The sequence below is a fragment of the Ostrea edulis genome, chromosome 5, assembly GCF_947568905.1.
Source record: "Ostrea edulis chromosome 5, xbOstEdul1.1, whole genome shotgun sequence".
In the NCBI taxonomy this organism is placed as follows: domain Eukaryota; kingdom Metazoa; phylum Mollusca; class Bivalvia; order Ostreida; family Ostreidae; genus Ostrea; species Ostrea edulis.
Genome location: NC_079168.1, coordinates 17,361,228 through 17,380,626, shown reverse-complemented (window position 1 = coordinate 17,380,626; position 19,399 = coordinate 17,361,228). Strand labels below are relative to the sequence as shown.

The window sequence follows — 19,399 nt, the reverse complement described above, 5'->3', positions numbered from 1 at the left end:
ACTTTTTTTTGTATAGATGAAGAAAACTTAAAAGCACGGAGCTAGAATATGCAAATAGTCTTTATATTTACTCACACTCGAATTTATAGAATAAATCTAAAAAATGATAGCATTTCCTTTTTATACATCTGTTTACGACATACCGCAAGTGCGCATGTCTACGTTTGACACGAACCAAGATCCACGCAAAGAAGACTAACTTCATTAACCGTATTTAAGCCTACTCCACAAATTTCTTTGTAATGTGGTTTGATTATCTTTTATCAGTTAAGTGGATGAATTGATTTCAGAACATGTGGTCATTTTTCTCTCGCGATCCAGCCAAAGACTTTCATTATGATATAGGAGAGAAAATAACTGGTCTTGAAAACAAATCTATTTGGACCCTTCACTATGGAAAAAAGAAGGTACTGATTCAAAAGTACTTAAAATTAAACGAAATTGTGTATTTGTATGAATAAGCAGAGTTATGATAGTTCTTGACCAGTGGGATATGGATCGAGGAATAATAAAAAGAAAGAACCAATTTATGTACTTTTTAACTAGTGGATACTAAGGTAGAGTCATGGCATCAATGTTTGGTTGAGGTATAATCTAGTCATTTTGATATCAGTAAGTGGGAAATTTGTTTCATTCATTTTTCTTGTTTTGGTCAGTGTAATCCAAGATTATTTTGACTATTACACTCATTTTTTTTATGTTTACACATACGGGAACAGTACCTGTTGTATGTCAAAATTTCAAAGGAGGGATAAGAGGAGAGAAATCTCAAATTACATTCAATGTTGCTCAATTTTCTGTCAGTTCATTATAAAACATGTAGCGTTTGGTTCATGAGTTGGAAGTTGTGAGTTCAGACTTTAAATAAGAATGGAGTACAATCAGTACATGATGACTGTACCTTGGTATCAGGAGAGCCCGTACCCAGGAGAACTCGTACCCAGACATTTGGGTACAAGTTCTCCTGGAGAAGTCGTACCCATCAATATCTGGGTATGAGTTCCCCTGGAGAAAAACTTTGTCTCTTTAACAAATAGAAATATGGGTACGAGATCTCCTAGAAGAAAAACTTGTCATTGTATTATGAAAATCTGGGTACGAGTTCTCCTGCAGAAAAACATGATGACTGTACCTCCAACAAATGGGGCTACTCTGAATATGCATCATTATATAAACATTTTCAAACTAGAACTGCAAACTGTTTCACAGAAGTTTGACCAGTATGTATTCAGAAGTACACAAGTGTAATACAGTATATAGAGTGAACATTATCTTTCAACACTTTAGTATAGAAGTCTTTAGGTAGAGATGATGAATAGTAAATAAGTAATTATTTATTACAGTGACATGTACATCATTACAAGTTCATACATATGAAAATTATATATATATATATACATACAGCCCAAAGGACCTATAAGTCACTTTATGTATTATTTGAAATATTAATGCATGCATTGGGATATCTCAGTAAGGCTACGGTAATGAAAGGATATAAATTATATTTTTGATTTACATTCAGATGCATTTTGTTACTTATAGATATATGTTTTTCTTAACAGATAGGCTGAATTAACGAATATGGCTGTTTGTAAAGGATAGTCACTAACCAATTTAACAAACAAATGTTCATTACTGATAAAATGTTCTGTATGGTGAATAATTTCGACTACAGGTCCAGTTATATTACTGTAACATTAAACCAAATTCATTGGAAGTGTTAAGATATTGGATATTGACCTTAACAAGTGTAGAATTTTATTCATACATGTATAAACATTAAAGAACCCCTATATTAATAATTGGATGCTTATTATATCAGATGTCAAAGTGATTAAATTCCATTACAAACTTAATTCCTTTTGACAGTCTTATATCAAATCTGAGAATTATCTTTCAAATTAAATTCTTTTTAGGGAACAGGAGAGCCTGTTACCATATTTGCATTTGATGTCAAAACAAGCAGTGAATCTCAAGTAAGTGTTTATGTAGACCACAAAAAGTTATAGTAAGTGTTTATGTAGACCACAAAAAGTTATATTATAGCTCTGTATCTAATAGTATCAGCAAGCAGTGAATCTCAAGAAAGTGTTCATACAGACTACAAGTTATATGGCTCCATCTGATGATATCAGTCTGTTCGGAACTTCAAACCAGGATACGTATTATTTAGGAATTATAATTGTGCATCATTATTTGTACTTGTACATAAATGTGAATTCTTTTATCACATTAAGGTAATGTAGTTTAAGAGATTTTAGCATAATTTGGTCATGATATGTAAAACTGAGACTCCGGTTATTTATTCCAAAAGTCTTAGATGCCCATGTTTTAACGGGAAATAGTATGGTATTTCTTGTCTGTCTGTTACCTTTTTTATGTCCGGACCATATTTTTCACGCTGTGAAACCTAGGACTATTAAACCTGGTGAGCTGATGCATCTTTGGGGAAAGGTGTATCATGATTCATAAGTAGGTCACTTTCTGAAATTTTTTGTCTATACATTCTCAAATCATGTCCAGATCATTTCTTGCACAATTTTATTCCAATGTAATTGCAAATGACAGCATCACAGCTTGTGACTTCAAGTATGCATCTTGTACATTTTAGTTTCAGTACCCTAGTGGTACACTCTTCACTCTGTTGACCGTGCTGCAACAGTAACCGGTAGAACAATCTGAAAGTCAGGTCTACACATTTTATGTTATCTGAATTCATTATATCAAACTGTTGCAAACATGTTTCTTTCACTAAAGTGATTATTTATTTACACAGGTACAGGTGGCTAAAGGTGCGTTTAAGAGGATTAAAACCCTCAGGCATCCCAACATTGTGTGTTTCTTGGATGGGGTTGAGGTTTGTTACTATTATAACATTGGATGTAATAATGTATTCTGTAGCACATTAAGTTATGAATATCATGAATATGGATGAGTAACAATAGAAAAAGAATTTTACATTCTGCATATTTCTTTTCTTCTTTCAGACAGATAAAGTGATATACTTTGCCACAGAAGCGGTTGTACCTTTAGAAAATTATCTAAATGATAGCAATGAAAATCGAAACTTGATGGCAATATCATGGGGCATCCATCAAGTTGCTGTAAGTTTTCATATGGAATTGATAAGAGCTGGCACTACACTGTATATTAAAATATTGATATTTAAGTGACATATTGATTAGGGAAACTTTACATATTTTGTGTTCAATATTGGCTTATAAATCTAAATTGAAGAATTCAACCAATCAGATTTTGAATGTTTCATGTGTAAAGATGGTAAGCAATCTTGTTGACATCAAAGGTACACTGTATTATGGAAATGAATATGTATGCACAGTGCCTGTTTTCATGAGGTTATTTTCTATTTTCAGAAAGGTTTATCATTCCTTATCAATGATTGTAACCTGATCCACAACAATGTGTGTTTGTCCTCCGTGTTTGTCAATCAGGCTGGGGAATGGAAATTGGGGAGCGTGGACTACATGTACCCCGCTCAAGGCCAGGATAGTGTGCCGCCTGTTAAGATTCTCCCTTTACTTGACAGATATGATCCACCAGAAAAGACTGAGAACCGGAGAGGCGCAAGGACGGAAAAATGGTAATTCTTGTTTCATAAGACATGTAAAAAAAAAAATGAATTTATTACAGCAATTTCATATAATACAAAGTATTACATTGAAATCTCACTTATTTTCTTTGAAAGACCATGAACCATTATGTTACTGGGCCCTGGTTTACAAAAGAACTTACGACCAAGACTAAAAATGATACATAGTCTTAAAAACTCTTCAATGTAATTAACTTTGTGAGATTATACTTATATCAAATTACATAACTAAATTAATATTCACATTAAGATCACAATTTATTGAATTTAATCAACGCAAAGAATGAAATAAATTGTGAAAGAAGATTTTGGTCTTAGTCGTGAGTTCTTTTGTAAAACATGGTCCTGGATGGTAAATGAATGCTTGAGTGATATTTCTAGGAGTGGTAGATAGAGTTGATACATACTACCAACATGTTTCAAGATTACACTCTCTGCCTCAAGGCTAAGCACATGTCTTTAAAAACTCTTGTATGAAAGAGTAAATTGATATAGCATTTAGTTTGTTAGTAAAATAATGACACATGGGCATATACTACATTAGTAAAATAATCTATTTTTAGTTGCTACTTGTATTAAATAAATGTTTCTGATCTGATAAAAACAGTTTTTCGACTACAAGAATCTGTTGGACCAAAAAAAACAACAACCAAAAAACAAATAAAAAAACAACCCCAACCCCCCCAAATAAAAAGCCCCCCCCCCCCCCCCCCCCCCCAAAAAAAAACAACAACCAACCAAACAAAAAATTCAGTGATTTAAGAAAAATGTAGAGGTATTCCAAATGAGGTGACTAAATCTAAGATAAAAGATGGTTGATGCAAAAATTACCAAAATACAGTAGGATGTTTGAAAAATGGCATATACAAATACAGTAAATTAATGTAGTTATTTGGAATACGGAAAATATAAATGTGTACCACTATACCCCGAAAAACATGCAGATATTTTAAAAAGACTACGAGTATTCTTCAGTAATTTTTCCATTATTGACAATTTAATTTTTTCAGGTCCACAGATATGTGGGGTTTAGGATGCTTGATATGGGAGGTGTTCAATGGCACACTGTCACAGACCAGTGCCCTCAAGTCTGTTGGCAAGGTAAAGGCATATATACTGCATCAGTGTATTGAGTATTCAGTTCTTAAATTCATTTGTTATGCAAGTACATGTATATATGTTTTTCAGATCCCCAAAGATTTAGTGCCAAACTACTGTGAACTGGTAGGAGCCAATCCAAAATCACGTCCAAATCCAGCCAGATTCATAGAAAACTGTAAGAGCAGTGAAGGATTTATGCGGAATTCATTTGTCAAGACAATGCTCTTCTTAGAAGAAATCCAGGTATTGAATATTTGAAAAACAAAAGCCCAAATCATTTGTTATAGTATTTTACTCAACATTTACACATGTATTTCATATTTTCATCCAATACATTACAGATTAAAGACCAGTCAGAGAAGACAAAGTTCTTTGCCAACTTAGCTCCATCATTAGATGACTTTCCAAAAGCTTTCTGTAAAAACAAGATTCTTCCGCAGTTGTTGAATGCCTTTGAGTATGGAGATGCTGGGTCCCATATCTTAGCTCCACTTTTTAAGGTTAGGTTTCAGTTTATGTGAAATTACTACATTGATCTCCAACACTGTGTGCAAATGTGAATATTGCAGGACTATCCATATTAACTTGTACATGTACAGATTTAACGTGTGATTTGTGTGATCTTAAATTACATGAGTTTTCATTTGCTGACATAATTTTTGCGATTTGAACAGCTATTAATGGTAAACACGTTGTACTGATGATGCACAACTCCCACTTGGATAGTTCTGAAAATCAAACGTTTTGCACTAATGTTGTTTGAGAATGCAAGTTCTATGTCTTGGAATTAGAATAATTGTAGAGTAAAGTTGCATCATTCATAATAAAAAAGAGAAAATGTCATGAGCATATCTTTGATATAATGAATTTTTTAAATTCTCATATCATTTTGAGCATTCAAAAATAATAGCATAAGAAGTGAAGACAAACTATGAACTAACCAAGTTAATTAAGCCTATGGGTGAATGGAAGTTGTGAATGGACAGTTATGATAACTAATTTGTACGCAGAACATACAGCTACACGAACCATTAAAAAAACCCATCTCAATCTATTTCACTTTGTCACAGATGTGATATATATTATTACTACAGTAACTTGATCCGAAGAGTCGGATCACGTCGAGTTGACAGGCGCGGATCATCAGATCACACGAGACGCAAAGCGTCGAGTTTGATCTGATGATCCGCGCCTGTCAACGAGACGTGATCCAACTCTTCGGATCAAGTTACTGTAGTAATGATAATTTATTATATACCTCCTTCTGCATTTTAAATCCACATTTATAAGATGATAAATGTAATCCAAATTATCAAAAACACAGACATACCATGAAATTATGTTTTGTGTACGTAGTTTTGTTTTGTGACGCGGTCAATATTTTCCACAAATAACGTTACGTTGATGCATTGTGACGTCATTGTGATGGCATAAGTTTCAGAGGATACTGATACGGAATCAGAAAACCATAGTGTGGTGATCCGGAAAACTGGATCACACGCTGTGAAATCCACAGTATCAGAGAACGATACATTGATGGGTATATGATAAAAGAATTTCCCCGACCTCAATCATCATCAGTATACAAACATATATCCTATATTTAAGAATTGATATGCAGTATACAATACATGATGTTGGCAATTCAAAAATTAAAGAACCGCAATGTCCACAAATCTAAGAAAGGTACGCTATATTCACCCCAAAATGGCCACCTTATATAACAGATCAAGGTCATCTCTGAAATATTATGATAATGCTCAATGTTTATATGTAAAACGAACAAGGTTGGTTGACTGAAATACATGTACATATATACTGTACATATACAACTCCAATACTGTCATCTGTTAACCATAGATACATGTAGTAGACGCTGTTAGCTATCACCTTTATCAATTCTGTGTAAATGTCTAACTAAGTAGAACATTATTTCCCAACTCTATTTGTGTTTAGAAAAGAATCTCCTGTAATACATTTAGTAGTGAAAATAAAACTCAAAATATTCAATGACAAATTATTGTGTATTTGTGAATGACAGAAATATCACCAGAAACTTGTACAACATCAAACACATCTTCTGTCTTCTGCGTCATTTGCAAAAAGACGGTCTTTGGGAGAAATAAGATTTTCATTTGTTTCGTTTATTTGTTTTAAATACATTAAAAGGGTTTGTATTTTAGATTGGAAAGTTTTTGGATGCAGAAGAATATCAGAATAGAATAGTTCCCTGTGTCGTCAAGCTGTTCACTTCTCCAGACCGAGCTACAAGAGTCAAACTTCTACAACAGGTAATAGTTTTTATGCCCCCGAGATCGAAGATCGGGGGGCATATTGTGTAATTCTGTCATTCTGTAATTCTGTCTGAAACTTTAACCTTGCTAATAACTTTTGAACAATAAGTGGTAGAGCTTTGATATTTCACATGAGTATTCCTTGTGACAAGACCTTTTCGTGGGTATTGAACCTTTTGACCTTGACATTTTACCTACTTTTAATTTTTTTTTTTTACATTGATCATAACTTCTAAATGGTAAATATTAAAGCTTTCATGTTGTACATGAGCATTTCTTTTGACAAGATCTTTCTACTGGTACCAAGATATTTGCCCTTGTGACCTTGGCCATCTTCGGAATTTGCCATTATCAGGGGCATTTGTGTTTCACAAACACATCTTGTTCTTTTTGAATCAATTTTTAGCTGTCCGTCTTTAGACAGGACGTATTATGATACAGCGATGTCTGTACATCTGCCCTTCAGTCCATCTTTCCATCTGTATAGTCAGGGTTTTCTGTATTATTTTCACTTCTCTGTCACACATTAAGCTGAAACGTGCTATGTACAGCTTCCTTGTGGATCGCTTTAGATCATCTTGCAGTTTTTATCCATTTCTATTTCTATCTCTCTTGCAGGAGTTTTGCCCCTTTATTTGAATGTTAATGTTATATGGAGGGTACATAATTTATCAGGTTAACTCCTCTCACAATTTTCAAGTGAAGACCTTCTTTTACAGAGTGATTGTATGGGTATTGAAGATGTGGCAAAGATTTTGATTTTCTCTCTTTTTTTTAAATAGTCTTTTTAAAGAAAATTACAGACTGTTGAACTTGGTCAGTTTTGAGGAAATACTACATAAAGAGTACCTGATTTGTCTGTCTTACTCTTTCCAGTTTTCAAGTGAGATCCTTCTTATTTCACAGTGTTTGTATGGGTATTGAAGGTGTGCATGTGGCTAGGATTTTGATTTTCTTTAATATTTGAGAAAATTACAGGTTGTTGAACTTAGTCCATTGTTGGAAATATTATATTGAACAAAGGACTTGGTTTGTTTATTTAACTCCTCTCACAGTTTTGAAGCTAGGACCTTTTTAACTCACCTGAGCTAAAAGCTCAAGTGAACTTTTCTGATCACCCGTATTCCGGCGTCCGTCCGTCTGTCCGTCTGTGAACTTTTAACATTTTTGACTGCTTCTCAAAAACCACTGGGCCAATTTCAACCAAAGTTGACACAAAGCATCCTTAGGTAAAGCGAATTCTAAATTGTTAAAATAAAGGGCCAGGCCACCTTCCAATGGGAGATAATCAAGAAAAGGTAAAAATAGAGTAGGGTCATTAAAAAATCTTCTTCTCAAAAACCACTGGGCCAGAAAAGATGAAATTTATAGATAAGCTTTATTAGGTAGTGCAGATTCTAAATTGTTAAAATCATGGCCTCCGGGGGTTGGATGGGGCCACAATTAGGGATCAAAGTTTTACATAGAAATATATAGGAAAAATCTTTAAATATCTTCTTCTCAAGAACCACTGAGCCAGAAAAGCTGAGATTTATATGAAAGCTTCCTGATATAGTTCAGATTCAAGTTTGTTAAAATGATGCCCCCCAGGGGTCGGATGGGGCCATAATAGGGGATCAAAGTTTTACATACAAATATATAGGGACAATCTTTAAAAATCTTCTTCCCAAGAACCACTGAGCCAGAAAAACTGATATTTACATGAAAGCTTTCTGACATAGTACAGATTCATGTTTGTTCAAATCATGGTCCCTGGGGGTAGGATGGGGCCACAAGGGGGGAGGGGATCAAAGTTTTACATACAAATATATAGGAAAAATCTTTAAAAATCTTCTTCTCAAGACCCAATGGGCCAAAGAAGTTCACATTTACATGAAAGCTTTCTGACATAGTGTAGATTCAAGTTTGCAAAAACCATGGCCTCCAGGGGTAGGTTTGGGGCCATAATAGGGACTACGGTTTTACATGCAAATATATATGGAAAGTCTTCTGATATTGACCAAGGTGACTCAGGTGAGCGATATGGCCCATGGGCCTCTTGTTATATAACTTGAAGATGTGTAAAGTGCAAGGATTTTGATTCTCACAATTTCTAACTTTCTTTGATGTTTAAAATAATTACAGGTTGTTGAGCTTGGTAAAATTGGAAGTAATATTTTACATTCTCACAATTTCTAACTTTCTTTGATGTTTAAAATAATTAGAGGTTGTTGAGCTTGGTAAAATTGGAAGTAATATTTTACACTCAGAACGTTTGGTTTGTCTATCGACAGTGTGTGTCCTGTCACAGTTTTTAAGCTAGGACCTTTTATTCAAATGATGTAAAGAAAGTATGTCACAGCCTGATGATGGCTGATACTACCTGAAGCAAAGTTCTTCAAATAAGGGCTTAAGAAAAACACCCTATATAAGCTTTTCACCTGGTCTTGTGTATTATTTTTGGTTTTACATTTTTCATGAACATGTCTTATTATGGTTTGGTGCAGTGCATTTGTCTGCCTGTCAGCATCCTGTTGGCCAGATAAAAACAGTAGGTTTAAGGCTAGAATCATCAAACTTAGTACACATGTTCCTAATGATAAGGGAAAGAAGCCTATGTTTCTAGGTTAAGGGTCAAATTTATATGGGCAATTTTCGTGTCACAAAAGAAGATAGACACAGCATTGATAAGGCTAAGATGATTAGTCACCAGTTTGTCCATCTGTCCCTCTGTCTGTTAAAGTACAAAGTGTATTAAGAATCAAAATAATGCAATATGAGAGTAGTGCATCTCACACTGTACCTCTAGCTGACCTGTCTGTTCCTTCTGCTGATCTTACTTAAACAATAAAATGCTTTCTTTGTCGTTTAATCGGGTGATGAAGGTAGCTAGCATTGCAGAAAAAAAAAATCATAATCACATAAAACAACAAAAAAAAAACATTTTATTGTTTAAGTATATTTTAGATACTGTATGAACTAGATTTAAGTACTGAAATATCATATCATTGACCATTTCATGAAATTAAACGCAACAGCCAATGCAGCCTTTGACCTTGATGACACTCCATATTTTGCCATGATTATGTGGACAGGTCTCGAACTACTTTGCTACAAACGTGTATCTATGATGAAAGCAATGTCAATTTCAAAGGAAATATAAGAGAAAAGATTCAGTGAATGTAAATATAATATGTTTATATTTCATTGGATGTCCATGTTGACTAAAACTGATTGAATACTCATCATTTTACAGATCGACACTTTCGTAGAGTATCTCCAACCAGCAACAGTAAACGACAAGATTTTCCCACATATCGTTCATGGCTTTACAGATACAAATCCTGTGGTCAGGGAATCTACAATTAAGGTAGGATCTCAATTGAGGTGTTTGAATATATGCATTTTTTTTATTAGAATTCATCAGCGTTATTCTTTCATTGTAAAAACTTTCAATATCAGAGGAATTTTAAAACATTTTAGGGAAGTAATTTTAGCTTGTGTGGTTGTGATTGTGTAAGTTATTGATATTTATTTTCATCGTTTTACTCTAAGGATTATGAATTTTGCAATATATAGACAATACATTTGATTACTTGTAGGCTATCCTTTTTATTGCCCCTAAACTGAGCTATAAGAGCTTGAATGAGGAGGTGATGAAACACTTTGCCAGACTGCAGGCCAAAGATGACCAGGTGGGTAGATGGGTCTGTGATTGATCTGAAAAGATGACCAGGTGGGTAGATGGGTCTGTGATTGATCTGACAAGATGACCAGGTGGGTAGATTGGTCTGTGATTGATCTGACAAGATGACCAGGTGGGTAGATGGGTCTGTGATTGATCTGACAAGATGACCAGGTGGGTAGATGGGTCCGTGATTGATCTGACAAGATGACCAGGTGGTTAGATGGGTCTGTGATTGATCTGACAAGATGACCAGGTGGGTAGATGGGTCTGTGATTGATCTGACAAGATGACCAGGTGGGTAGATGGGTCTGTGATTGATCTGACAAGATGACCAGGTGGGTAGATGGGTCTGTGATTGATCTGACAAGATGACCAGGTGGGTAGATGGGTCTGTGATTGATCTGACAAGATGACCAGGTGGGTAGATGGGTCTGTGATTGATCTGACAAGATGACCAGGTGGGAAGATGGGTCTGTGATTTGTCTGACAAGATGACCAGGTGGGAAGATGGGTCCGTGATTGATCTGACAAGACTGTACGTTCGATAATGAGTGCATTTCTAGATGTAAATGGATTCCACATTCATGTTGAACAGTCTGTCTGAATTTACATTCAATAGATGCATGTATTTATTATGCGTATAAATGTTCTCTACTATGTGTTTTGTAGGGTGGAATAAGAACAAACACAACAGTCTGTCTTGGAAAAATAGCCTGTCATCTGAATCCACAAGTAAGTCTAAACAAATAGCCTGTCATCTGAATCCACAAGTAAGTCTAAACAAATAGCCTGTCATCTGAATCCACAAGTAAGTCTAAACAAATAGCCTGTCATCTGAATCCACAAGTAAGTCTAAACAAAACGGTTGTCAGGAATTTAACTCTGGTAACTTTGTTGGATGGATGAAAGGAAATACATTATTTTTCAAAACCCTGACGACTTTTTCAGCATAGTTCAGTACATGCAAAACTCTACACTATTATGATTTATATGGTGACTCTTTTATTTAGACTTGACTTACACTGGCCAATCATGTTTACAAGTTAACAGACATTACAGTCTGTGTCATTGTCAGCATATCACTGAAAAATTACTGCATAAAGTGTTTAAAAGACTAACATTACTAAGAGTTATATATGGATCTTTTTTGATAAAAGAAAATACATTTACACAGCCAATTGTTAGATTAAATTAATGTTAGGCACAGTTAGCTAAATAAGATACATCTATTTCAGATTATACAAGTAATTTTTGTCTGTTATTTGAAATTTTTTTTTTTTAATATATGTTGAAAAATTAGGTTTATGTTGTGTTAAATCATGATTGTAATTCCTGTACGCCTAAATAGCTTAGTTGGTAGAGTGCAGGCCTTTCGTTCACAGGGTCCCGGGATTGATTTTGGTTCAGTGCATGAGAATTTTGTTGTAAATGCTTGCTGTGCTACTATTTCAGCTTAGTATTATATGCTTGGAGTGATAATTAGGAAGACAAATTTACAGGAAGCATGATGATTTCTATGTGAATACATTGTGTATGAGGTTGATTTTCAATCCAGGTGAGACAGAAAATGATATCATCTGCCTTTTTGAGGGCCCTTAAGGACCCCTTCCCTCCAGCCAGACAGGCAGGGATACTTGGCATGGCCACCACCCAGAACTTCTTTACATTAAATGAAATAGCTCAAAGGTTACTACCAGCAATGTGTTCCATGACCAGAGACCCAGAGAAAGGAGTCCGAGACCAGGTAAGAAATCTCTCCACAGGACTTATCAGAGATCTGTTTGTCAGGGAACAAACCCCACAATCTAGCTGTGACTACTGTAAATTCCTAAATATACGCGACAAATTTATTATCGCGTAATTTCGTGAGAAACATCGCTCACGAAAAAATATTTCTCGCTTTAATGTTTATATTCCTTTAATGCACGCAAAAACACTTGATCAGCAGAGCACTCGCGAATTTATTTTCTCACGATTTGACACCCATGAGTCATTTTGCGATAATAAGTACTCGCGTAAAATAAGGAATCAACAGTATTCATCAACAGCTGTAATACATAGTCATACATGTAGGAACATATACTCAGTGAATAGTTAAAGTTGTCAATTGAATTATATTGTGTGGTAAACTGCCTTAAAAACTTATTCACAATTTGTGTCAGCATTTGAAATATACATGCATGCAGCTTGAAAATGTTATCCATTGTATATTTGTTTTAGGCATTCAGAGGAATAAAGAGTTTTCTAGAGAAGTTAGAAAAGGTTTCAGAAAATCCAGATTTAGAAGCTGAGATGGGTAATTCTATTAGTATATATTACCAAGCAGTTGTGAATTTGAAAAATAATAGAAACAATATATAAACATGCACCAGGCTGAGTAAATGTTAGCTCAGGTGAACATTTTGTTGTGTAAATGGTCAAGAATGAAAATTATGTTGGGTTAGTGGATTTTTTTTCCTTTCAATTATTTTCCTGAAATGGATTTTGAAAATATATGGGTAACATGGAAGGGAAAAGTATATATCTGTCATCTGATATTTCTTGGGGAAAAAATACTATTCTAGTGTGGTCAGCAAGAAAAATCTTTTAGCAGGGGATCAACAAAAAGGGTGATTATGGAATCCTGAATACAGGGATTATTTTTGGCCTGTGACTGAATAGCAACAGCACAGATTGTACCAAAGTGAAACTTGATTCTCAACTCCACACTGTTGGTTTTACAGAGAAGGATGTGTTATCTGGAGGTTCTTCTGTGTCCAGCAGCGCTGCCAGCTGGGCTGGGTGGGCTGTGACGGGAGTGTCCTCTCTCACGTCAAAACTGTACAAGAAGGACGGCACCAGGCAGAAACCAGCAGGTGGGAAGAAAATGTTACTTTAAGATTTTATTCTTTAGAAAATGTTATATGTATGTTCAAAGTACATTTGTGTTTAAAAACATGTATGAGAACTAGGTTTTGCAATATCTATCCATCTGTCTATTTACCTATCTATCTTAGACATTTGGTAGTCAGTACTGAAATACATATTCTGATATGTATATATACTTCTTGGGAATTAGAAATACTTTTATGATTTATGATATTCAGGCCCATCAGGCCAAACACAAAATGTTGGTGAACTTCCCAGTAAGCCAACTCCTAAGCCAACGAACACGGAAGAGTTAGAACCAGAGCCAAGTAGAACGGAGGAAAGCGGCTGGGATGAAGAGGGATGGGGAGAGATTGATGTAAGTGACAGGATTTCTGATCGACGTATATTTAGTATTCATCAATGTTTATCAATTATTAATAAGAACCTGCAGAGGACACCGTGTAGGGAGTTAAATGTGATGTAAATCTTCTTAAAATGTCAGATGTAGATTAAAGAAGACTTTCACATGATGCTGTGTTGTATTTCTGTTGGCAGGACACTTCAGATGTTGAAGAGGATCCAGGGGAGAGTCTGTCACGAGCTACAGATGGTTGGAATGTGGATGATGATGACAATAACTGGGGCAGTCTAGAGGATACAGCTCCAAAGGTGAGTCTCATAAAATTAAGATAAGGATATAAAAAAAATCTATTAAAATTGCATGTTTTTTTTTTTATAGACAAAGGGCAGTAACTATGATAATCAACCTTAAAGTTCTTTTACCTGTATTAAATATCTGCATTTATTTGTCAGAAATGTTGGATTTTCATTTAATGAAAAATATTAAAATGATGGTTGTCAGTCATGATTTCAGTATTTTTCCTAAAATGCATGTTTATACCATTTTCTATCATCCACTTGTCAACATAATTTTCCAGTGAGTCAACATAGATCTAAAAAATCAACATAGTTTTCTGAGAAATCAACAATGCATCTAGCAAATTGATATAGTTATCAGGCAAACTACATTATTTTTTGGCAGAATGATTTAATGCTATGTTGACTAATATCCCAGAAATCCCATAATCTCTTGCATATACATTTCGGTCTACATCATATTTCCAAAAACCTTTAGATAAATAGTCTTTTTGTAATTTTTAAAACATAAAAACACTTGATTTGGTTAGACCATGTTATCTTATTTGCTATGTGAAAAGGTGTTAAAAAGATTTATTTCCTGAAAATTGCAAAAATATTGGTGCACTGCATGATTCTCCATTTTGGTGATGTTGAATTTCTCACTGTCAGTAGAATCTATCAAATAACGGTTTTGTTTTTACACAGGTTACATGATTTATATACTTTCATAGAACTTTTAGTGCCTGTACCTGATATTTACAATAGAAATACATGTAATCAATTGATTAAATCTAATTTCCAATTTTAAGTTTGGTTGCTAATACATAGTCTCATATGCTAGGGTGGTAATGAAAAATCATCTGGCAGTGTCATGAAGCTAGGCTCCAAGAATCCAAAAGCAGCAGAGGATGATTGGGGAGAGGACTTTGGTAACGAGTTTGTGAGTATGGAGGATAGTGGTATGACGATGGCCGGGGAGTATAACTGGGGGGACACAGGACACACTACCGAAGGAGACTTCTTCTCATCAGCTATGGGAATCCCTACAGTAAGTACTTACTGTGTGTAGAATTGTCCTATACATTATAATGACATCTTCAGGTGTGAACTTATTTTATCCTGTAGTGAATGTACAATTGTACAAACTGTTAAAGCTCAACAAGTCTTCTTTCTCTGTGAACTACTAGTATGCAGGTCACAAACCTGTCATCACCTGGGGGTTCACATCAAAACATTACCAAGCTAAAGTCGTCCTGGAATTTCCCCCCTTCGGATTTGGGTGCTTTGAGTGAGACATGGAGCTGATGAATTTTTATTAGATGAATAAATAGGAGTCAGCTACCTGATTATATCAGTTGCATGAAAATAAGAAATGTGTTGGGATCTTTTTTTGTGCTATAATTATGGAGAGGGAGTGGTGAGGCTGGAAGCTGAATTTCAAACTGGATGGCTATGTTTTTTCGCTACATTAATGTTGAGGAAGAATGTTTAGTTGTGATTAGGAATTTTCCCAGAAGTTCATTTTAAAAGAGTATCATGTACTTCAGTTGTGTAATTTCAGTAAGAGTATATTGCAGAATTTATACTGCGGTGTAACATGCAGTGTCAAATTTGCTATTTTTGTGCATAGTTTGCATTTTAAAAAAATATTTTGAATCCATAATGTCCACGAAGAGCACGAGTTCTATTGGTTACCAAAAAATAATTTCTGATTTTTCTTCATCAGCAGAAACCAATGAAAACAATGCAATCCAAGCCTAAATCTAATCCTGCCAGCTCCCGATCCAGTCCAGCTCCCTCTTCTGGCAAATCTAGTCAACAGAAGGCTCAGGATGACGAGTCAGGATGGGATGTGGAGGACTCAGGGTGGGGGACAGATGAATGGGGTACTGTCGGGTCCACAAACAAAACCACAGTCCAGAGTCGACCAGCCAAGCAGAAGAGTTCTAGTCCACCCACTGATACCTCGAGGTGGGAAGACTCGGGCTGGGGTGATGTGGATGACTGGGGGGCAGGTACGTGTGTTTGAATTCATGAACAAAGGTCAAAAGATATCCAAAGCATGTTGGTGAAGTTTTATTAAATAATCAATGACACAATAGTAAATTGATTGTAAAATTTACATATTGCTAGTTCACAACGTCCAACTTGGCATATAAATTGATTTAAAACAATGTCTCTCTATCTTTTAAAAATGTAAAAATGTTGGTATTTCAGAATTTTGCCTGTAGTCCTTTGACAGGTGCTATTAGTAAAAAATTGTTTATGTACATATTTATACCCCATGCAACGAAGTTGCGAAGGGTATAATGTTTTTGACCCGTCCGTCAGTCCCTTTTTTTGTCACCGCAACTCCTTTGAAACCGCTCAACAGAATTTCGTGACACTTTGTAGTTAATAAGGACACACTGTGTAGATGTGCATATTCCCAGGAAATTCTGATTCAATAATTTTTCTGAGAGTTATGCCTTTTTTGAACTTAGAATTTCGAGCCCATCTGTCCTGTTCTTGCAGTAATGCATAACATTACCATTCGCGAGACATTGTCAGGCAATGTTTGAGCATGGGGTATGTGAGCTTGCTCACCTCTGCTTTCTTTCATTACAAGAATATTTCTTTGTAATATGCATTTTTGTTTTCTTTTACACAACAAAATAGATTTTTCCCTTTAGAGTCGTAATAGATTAATGAATAGGAGCAATGTCATTTTTGAAAGATCTCTAGGCTGATTATTTTTAATCATGATGCACTGATATGTAATACCAAGGGTGTATGTGATCTAGTTCTCAATGGGATGAAAACTTTATAGGGATATTTGTACATCAGTCCACATGTAGAATTTCAGGAGACTTTTCAAATATAATTTTGAAAACTCATATTTCTTTGAATATTTCAATGTGATTCAAATTTTAAAATTACAACAGGAAAAAATTATTGCTGGTTTCAGGTACTAATAAAATAGATGATGCAAGGAGACGGAAGGAGGAAAGAGAACAAAAGAAATTGGAGAGGCAAAAACAAATCGAGGAGAAGCGTGCTGCCAGGAAGGGAGGAGGGGCGTTAAAACTTGGTGCCAAGAAAACAGCCTTTGACTGATTACTTCAGTCAGTGTGAATGTGATATGTACTGTGTAAAATTCAGCACAAAAGGGAGAATGTCCAAACTGTCTTTCTCTGAAACAGCTGATAATAAAATCAATAATTAGTAATATACCAGTATGCAATAGTTTGTAATGATGCAGAGATATAATGAATATGTATGACATTTTCTTGTAAGATATTGTAAATCGAGTTATTTTTGTGGGACATTATATTATCATGAGGTCGACACAGTAAGTTATGCACTAAAACAAATTTTTGTGAAGAATTCCAACATAAACAGGTGCAATTTTGACAAGTCGCTTCTCTCACAAAAATAAAAAAAACCTGGTAAATAAAATCTGATTTACTTTGTACAATACATGTACAAGTAAAGAGTGGAAGGTGTTATATGCCTTGAGAATAATGATCTAGGGCATATGTACATGTATCAAACCACAGGAATCTGAAGTTTTATTAATTAAATTGAAATAAAAATCTGGAAGGTAAATTTCCACTGAAGATGGTGAATATTTTTTTTTTATCATGGATTTTTACTTTATGAAACTTCAGACTCCTGTGATACTTGGGGATAACTTTGACTGTGACATCCTTGGACTAAGACATATGCTATTTGTATTCCTTAAGTGATGGTATTTCTTAATAATAATGCCATTGTAGGCAACATATGTTCCTTTGAACACTCTTGCTAGCCTGTCAACTGGTTCATTCATCTCTCTTTTTAATACCTTGATCATGACTTTTTAACTTTACAAGATATATACTTCATATTTGGAGTACTTAAAAGGTCAGATATAATGGTATTACAGTTTGAGGTTAGGTTAGATGTCAGTGTCCAGGTCAAATTTGGCACTTGTACAGTTGGGGGCAGTGTTGTTGAAAATTTAGATAAAATGAATAAATTATATATTATGTCAGAAGGTTATTTTCTTTTACTACTATTTCTAAACATTCAGCAGGAAGTACATTGTACAAATTTTAACATTTTGTTAATATTGATTTCATGCTTTTGAAAATTTAATTTGCAAACATTAAACATGCTTGGACATTTACCTCAATGATCTGAAACTTTCTGAAGATCAGGATAGCGTAACTGTGTTTCTCATTTGTTGCAAGGGATGTGCAATAATATTGATATGATTCTTTTAATACAGTAGATGTATGCATGCTTTTATGAGCAAGTTTTTATGACCCAAGGCTTCTATGAATCAACTTTATATGAATACACGTATGATATGAAGACCACATGGTTAAGGATTTTCAGTATTGATGGTTTAGGATTTTCAGTATTGCAAAAACACTTGAATGACAAAAGAGTTGTTGATCACAATTTATTGCACGATGTCTCATGGGAGAAATGAAATAAATATATTAAAAGATACTGAACAAGTTTTTTTTTTATCAAGTCTTGCTATGTACAATTATACATCATTAGTGTGAACATAAGAGATACAATGTACATGTAGATATATATGTATATTATATCCACTTCTAATTCTGATATCCCAAGTACATGTAGTTATAAAATTTGGCACCAAACAGGATACTGTATATATGGGTATTTTCTGCAGTTAGTAAAAATCTGCAGACATTACAATTGTGAAATGTATAAAAAAGATACATGTAAATACAAGTATTTACCTGTATATAGGTATAATGCAACAGTAAAAATTTGGAAACACAGAATATAATTTGCTACCTCTTTGGGAACAAATCACAAAAATTTCCACCAGCAGAAAATACCCATTATACAGTACTTTGAATTGTTGGGTTAAGTAGAGATACAAATGTACAGTCCTGATTCTGAATGCAGCACCTCTCCCTCTGAGATGATCTCCATACTACTATCAAATAAAAAAATAAACTGCATAGATGTTAAAATGTCCCAGTACTCGATTGCACTCTGTCGTCAACATTACTAGAACTATACGTTAACTCGCTGTAGCTTTACTGAGTGCTGAACAGTTTAACTATGGTGTCGATAATTTTGCTTCCTTTTGGACAGGTACACAGATCCATATGTGGGTTCTGGATTTTATCAGTCAAAAGTTGATCTAGTTCCAACCTTAGCTCGCGCACCAACTCTGCAACCTGCAAGTATCGGGAGAACATCAATAACTGATATTGTTGATGCTGCAAA

The 19,399-nt window shown here is 34.7% G+C and overlaps 2 protein-coding genes across 5 annotated transcripts in view; one reads left to right on the top strand and one right to left on the bottom strand.

Moving 5' to 3' along the window:
- Window positions 1–144: 144 nt before the first annotated feature.
- Window positions 145–18,640, top strand: LOC125649854 (N-terminal kinase-like protein). Of its 4 annotated transcripts, XM_056166824.1 has the most exons (21): window positions 159–210; window positions 291–407; window positions 1,917–1,976; window positions 2,777–2,857; window positions 2,988–3,104; window positions 3,375–3,601; window positions 4,621–4,711; window positions 4,799–4,954; window positions 5,053–5,211; window positions 6,895–7,002; window positions 10,241–10,354; window positions 10,587–10,679; window positions 11,342–11,404; window positions 12,228–12,416; window positions 12,893–12,968; window positions 13,396–13,527; window positions 13,759–13,898; window positions 14,078–14,191; window positions 15,003–15,209; window positions 15,888–16,176; window positions 17,109–18,640. In XM_056166824.1, exons 2-21 carry the CDS (start codon window positions 294–296, stop codon window positions 17,255–17,257), a joined length of 2,679 nt encoding a protein of 892 aa, XP_056022799.1. In that variant the 5' UTR covers window positions 159–210; window positions 291–293; the 3' UTR covers window positions 17,258–18,640. The 4 variants fall into 4 exon arrangements, with proteins under 4 accessions (XP_048733634.2, XP_056022799.1, XP_048733636.2 ...); XM_048877677.2 differs by having other exon boundaries at window positions 145–407; window positions 15,891–16,176; XM_048877679.2 differs by lacking the exons at window positions 159–210; window positions 291–407 and adding an exon at window positions 2,612–2,689 and having other exon boundaries at window positions 1,925–1,976.
- The window catches only part of LOC125649853 (putative ATP-dependent RNA helicase DHX57), a 19,578-nt gene continuing 18,752 nt past the window's right edge, over window positions 18,574–19,399 (bottom strand). The window contains exon 26 of the mRNA XM_048877675.2: window positions 18,574–19,350. Coding sequence (XP_048733632.2) covers window positions 19,207–19,350 — 144 coding nt within the window. The 3' untranslated portion in view covers window positions 18,574–19,206. The remainder of the gene's footprint in view (window positions 19,351–19,399) is intronic.